At 39.8% G+C, this 6000-nt stretch overlaps 1 protein-coding gene across 2 annotated transcripts in view; it reads left to right on the forward strand.

The window, feature by feature from the left end:
- Positions 1–5787, forward strand: part of Kiaa1328 (KIAA1328 ortholog) — a 244380-nt gene extending 238593 nt beyond the window's left edge. For both annotated transcript variants that reach the window (XM_051163627.1, XM_051163626.1), the window contains one exon: positions 5418–5787. In XM_051163627.1, the coding sequence (XP_051019584.1) occupies positions 5418–5622 (205 nt within the window). In that variant the 3' untranslated portion in view covers positions 5623–5787. The remainder of the gene's footprint in view (positions 1–5417) is intronic.
- Positions 5788–6000: the final 213 nt, after the last annotated feature.

The following is a 6000-nucleotide window of genomic DNA, read 5'->3' on the forward strand; positions in this document are numbered from 1 at the left end:
GCAATTTTTACTATGTTAATCTTACTGATCCATGAGCATGGGAGACCTTTTCATCTTCTGATATCTTTAATTTCTTTCTTCAGAGACTTGAGATTCTTGCCATACAGATCTTTCACTTGCTTGGTTAGAGTTATACCAGGATACTTCATATTATTCATGGCTATTGTGAAGGCTGTTGTTTCCGTAATTTCTTTCTCGGCCCGTTTGTCATACACTTTTTAAAACTTTATTATATACCACTAAGATCTCTTTCACTCAACAAATATTGTATTTGTCCCTTTTTCCCCTGGGTAACTATAAGTATAGAGTGTCATACAAAACTAGCAAGCATATTTCTAATTATAGCATTAATGTGGGATTCTGAAATATCTGTTAGGTTCTGGCACTCCAAAATGCAATCCAAATCAGTTTCCAAAAGTTAACAGCCAAGCAAAAGAATGCACATTTGCAGACAGGGTCAAATGTCTTCCATGGCAAAACCCTTATACCACAAGAAAGCTCTTTTCTCAAAGCATATACTTAAATCATTTTTACAAGGGCTCTTGTAGCCTTTGAGTATCTGAAGCTGTTAAGAAAGGAATATCAATGGTCAGAGAGTGAGTTCAGATAAAGAATTATCAGGGGCTTCCACTTTCAAACACGATGGAGTAAGAGGGAGTAGATTGTCTTCTCATCTGAAGCAACTAACACCACAATATATAAACAAGACTTTTCAAACACAGTGTATCAGAGCACAGGACAGTAATCCCTGGAAGGAAAACAAATGAGGTGAACCCTACAATTGCGTTTCAGAACCATAGGTCAGGAACCTTAGTGGAGCCCAACAAATTCTCTGACTTACACCTGAAGAGACATAGATGGCTATTGTTCACAGGTGATATTTTCCAATGACAGCTAAACTTGTGTGACTCACATATTATTGAAAGGGACAAGCAATAAAAGTATATGTGTGTATAATTATAACATAATTTATATAAGGTATATTTTATTGAGTACTTTTAAGTAAAATAAAACATCATGAAGTGTTTATGAAATGATAATTGGTTTTGGAAGAATAGGAGAGAGTTTTGTGTTATGTTGTGGTGTGTTTAAAGAAAGAATTGTTGTAGCTTTTGAGTATCTGAAGCTCTTAAGAAAGGAGTATCAGTGGTCAGAGAGACAAATTATTTATAATCCTTCTCTTTCAATCTTGAAGGTGTGACCAGTGTTAGAGTGTTCCGCTGGAGACAGGGACGTTGAATAAAACTTATCCTCTGTGGATAGTTTGTGTGGAACATCCAGAGACAAACATTTTTCAAAACAGTTGAGACAAAACTAATTCAGTACAAGGTATAGTTCAGTCTTGATGAGTTACAACTGATGGTAGTTATGTTGAAGAGAGCTTTACAGATCTTGTGAAAATGTAAGAAATTTAACTTATGATCATTTATTGTGTTGTTCAGCAGCAGCTACTTTATGGGCAAACATTCGAATTTACTGTGTATCATGAATCAATAGTGCTAGTGGTGAAACTCATTTGTTTTCACAGATTTTAATGTCATCAGTTCCATGAATAATTCTCAGAAGTAAAGGATAAATGCCCTGATCAGTGACAGTAGTTCAGAGCTTGGCGCAGATTAAGTTTTTTGGTTCCGGTTTTTTTGTTTGTTTGCTTGGTTGGTTGGTAATTTTTGTGTCAATTCAAAACTGACACTCAATTTTTCCTGAAAAATAAAATGTCAATTGATAACTACTATAGAACATTGAATAGTTTTGAAATTAGAATTTACTTACAGTTCTGATAGTGGTTCTTAATAAATCCAACCAAAACTATAAGGCAAAGAAGTACGTACATGTAGCCTGGCCTGTGGTGATATTTTCCAATGACAGCTAAACTTGTGTGACTCACATATTATTGAAAGGGACAAGCAATAAAAGTATATGTGTGTATACACATAAAGGTAATTATAACATAACTTATATAAGATATATTTTATTGAGTACTTTAAGTAAAATAAAACATCATAAACAAAGTGTTTATGAAATGATAATTGTTTTTGAAGACCAGCTTAAAGAGGTGATCCTTAAACAAAAACATTCACAGAGCCAGAAAGATGTGGAAGAACCTCTTAAAGGTATAACGCATGCAGGCTCAGGTAGGGATCAAGCACAGCAGGGTATCCTAATAGTTATTTTTATTATTTTTAATTATGTACATGTGTGTATCATGTGGGTATGTGCATATAAGTACCTGTGATTTCAGGGGCCTGAAGCATTGGATTCCCCTGGAGCTGGAGTCGCAGGTGGTTGTGAGCTGTTCCACACACGTGCTTGGGACTAAACTCAGGTCTTTTGTAAGAGCAGTATGCACTCTTAATGGCTGAGCCATCTCTCTAGCCTAGATAGGATAGCGGATTTTTTTAACCTATATGACTAGACAGGTTGAAAGGAGCAGGACTGACCAAAAATGACAACTTCTATTTTAGATATTTTTAAATTCCTATTGCACATCTGAATAAAATTATCAGGCATCAGTTTACTGTATGATTCTGAAACTTAAAACCAATGTTGATACCTGTGTTTAGTAGTCATTGACACATAGATCCTAACAAAGGTCTTTTTTTAAAACACATTTTTATTGAAAAATAAAATAATTCATATTACATCTCATTTGCTATCCCATATCATGCATCCTCCCATTCCTCCCTCCCTCCCATTTTCACCCCATTCCCCTTCCCTATGACTGTGACTGAGGGGGACCTCCTCCCCTTGAATATGATGCTAGGGTATCAAGTCTCTTCTTGGTAGTCTGCTATCCTTCCTCCGAGTGCCATCGAGCCTCCCCATCAAGGAGACATGGCCAAATATGGAGCACCAGTGTTCGTGTGAAAGTCAGTCCCCAGTCTCCACTTAACTGTGGAGAATGTTCTGTCCCTTGGCTAGATCTGGATAGGGGTTTGATGATGACTGCACGTATTGTCCTTGGTTGGTGCCTTAGATCGAACAGAACCCCTGGGCCCAGATCTGCCCATCATAGTGTTATACTATGGAATACTACTCAGCTATTAAAAGCAAGGAATTTCCAAATTTTGTGGACAAATGGATTGAACTAGAAATGATCATAATGAATGAGCTAACCCAGAAGCAGAGAGACTCAAATGGTATATACTCACTTAGAACTGGACACTAGCCCAAGGAGCAGGTCTCATGAAAGTCTTCACTTACCAGGAAAGTGGGATAGAGGTGAGGACATCCTATTGGGACTCCAGGTGAGAACAATATAGGAGATAGGGAAATAGATGGACCCAGAGGGTCCTAGAAACCTACAAGAAGAACACTAACAAAGGTCTTGAGAGTGGATAAAATCACCTAAGAGATGAGAGCTAAGGATTGAACCATGGCAGGAGAAGAGCAGGGTTGCGGATGTGAATGAAAGTCAGGGAGGGCTAATGAAATCAGAGCGTCAGAGTGGGCAAGGAAACGTCCATCATCACGGTGTCTCCTCTGTAAAAGCCTTAGGAAAGCTGCTTCTTGTTTGGGGCAGTGAATGAAGTTATGCTTTCCTGAGGCATCCTATGGAATAGTGCGTCTCATCATGGGCAGCCAATGGAGAGAGGTTTCTCATGGGGCAGCAGTGGGGAAGGGCTTCTCATTCAGGGAAGCCTAAGGAGAGATACTTCTCATGGAAGTAGCCTATGGAGAGGCACTCACATTCAGGCCAGCCTATAAAGTGAACCCAGAAAGCATTCAGCAGAGGCCGTGTCCTCTCTGAAGTTTTGTGCCTACATCTTGCTGGATCAGGAGAAAAAAAATGGAGAGTAAGAGTAAGCTCTAGCTCAAGCTCTATAGCTAGCTCTAGAGGAATAGAACTAGTGCCATGCCAGCACAGACCAGGATCGGACTGGCAGAGCAGACCAAGCAAACTTTTTGCTCATGACTCTGCCACAATAAAGCTCTTAAAGGCACCTGTGTACCTAGAAACCCCAGGAGTACTGGCTCTGTGAGGCTCAGAGTGATGGCATTTTGTTAATCTGGATAAGTGATATGTCCTGTAATATACAGATACCAAGCAGCCACAGACTCAGCTAATCAACTTTATAGTCTCTATCATGTTACTTAAACACAGTGAACCACATTCCTATGACATGGGCTGACAAAGACAATGTTTTTTTTTTCTGGTACTTAATAGACATCACATAGGAATTAATTTGTATTTTGCTTTATGGCATATATAGTTCTTGGCTAATATGGGTGGTTCTCAAGGTTTGCTCTTTAATCATTGGCATTTGCTGTCTATTGACTTGCCATATTATTTGGGCTTTACAGTTGACATTAGCGTGAGGAACAATAAATTCTGCTCTCTGGCCACCACCAACTTCTCGGTTCATCTCCTATAGTGTAATCCATGATTAAATGTTTCTTTCAGAGAAAGAGAATTTTATAATAACTGCAGGTCCATAAAGGTGGGTATTTGCACATTCAATTAGATTAATTCATTGGGAAAAGGACAGCATGGTTACCAGCTAGCTAGTAGCCTAGTTACAACAAACTAATACATAGTTGAGACACCCATGTTTCTCTATTGCTATCTTTGTTTTACGAAATCATTTTTAATGTGATCTCACGATGTCAGCCTGGCTGGCCTGGAACTCACTGGGTAGACCAGACTAGCCTCAGACTTACCTGCTCTGCCTCCCCAGTGCTAGGATTAAAAGTATATGTCACCACTGTTGAATGTGTTGATCTTGGTAGAAAAATGGAAGACATCTCTGTTGGAGTTGGTTCAGTCTCTGAGGCTAAATTCTGCTCCCGAATCTCAGCCCCGCCCCTCCAGAGCAGCTGGAGCCTGGAGTACTTTGTGACCTAGCCCACAGAAATCTATCTGGAAGTCAGAGGGACCTTGGTTCAAACCACTTGGCTTATCTTTCTGGACCTCAGTTTCCTCACCCATAAAATAAGAAAATGTGTCCAAATAAGTGAAAGACCCATTTTCTCAGTGGGTAAGCAGTATGAGTGTCCCCCTTCTTGGAGGTCTAATCTAGCCCTTAAAGGGAGACCTGCTAGATCATTTCCAAGCTGTAAAGAACATATGTAGAATTCTTCAGCTTCTCAGTCCTGCAACAGAGAAGCTTGCACACTGCAAGTGATGGAGCCACTGTCTGCTCCCACGTGGTTTAGCATAAGTGGTATCATTGCTGTTATCAAGACTATTCTTCCTATTCTCTCTTCAATTAGAAAGCTAGAGGCTCAGCAGAAGAGTAAGGCTGTCTGCAAAGACAGTAGTGTGGGGGCTTGTTCTCAAAGCTCTCCTCTGGCTCTTCCCTCAAAGTTTCCCTGTGGTGGAATCTGTGGTCAAACTGTTCCCCTGGGTACCATGGAGGGGCTTTGAATCCTGGTGTTCTCATGTTCTGATGCTGTGTGTCTGGGTTATCTTACAGGTATGAGACATCTCTGTTGGATTTGGTTCAGTCTCTAAGACCAAATTCTGCTCCCAAATCTCAGCCCTGCCCCTCCAGAGCAGATGGAGCATGGAGTACTTTCCGACCTAGCCCGAAGAAATCTATCTGGAAGAAAGTGGGGACACGCATGAGCCCTGAAGACCTGGAGGAGAATCAGATTCTAGAAGACATATTTTTCATATGACTATGAAGCGCATGCTACAAAATTTCTACAGGAAATATTTGGGTTCCTTTACATATTGATGTAGAATGTTAAGTTGCAAACTCTTTCCTTTCACAGGGACCTCTTGCTGGAATCCTTTTATGGTATTGAATATAGATATCATTCTATAAATCAGGGTGGTTTTTGTCAGACCAGTCATCAGAAAATAGACTAAAGGAAGGTAGGCTTAGGGAAGGCATCATTTCTATACCAAACAGAGATTAGAAATTTAGGATACTTTCTGCATGGCAGACACCATGAATATCTAATGTCATTTTAAGAGTGGTTTCAACTTAATTACTGCGAAAGTTGGCTCTTCCTTCTTCACCATGTTTTCTCCTAAGTCCAAATATGGCTATT

This window comes from Acomys russatus, chromosome 20, assembly GCF_903995435.1.
Source record: "Acomys russatus chromosome 20, mAcoRus1.1, whole genome shotgun sequence".
Lineage (NCBI taxonomy): Eukaryota > Metazoa > Chordata > Mammalia > Rodentia > Muridae > Acomys > Acomys russatus.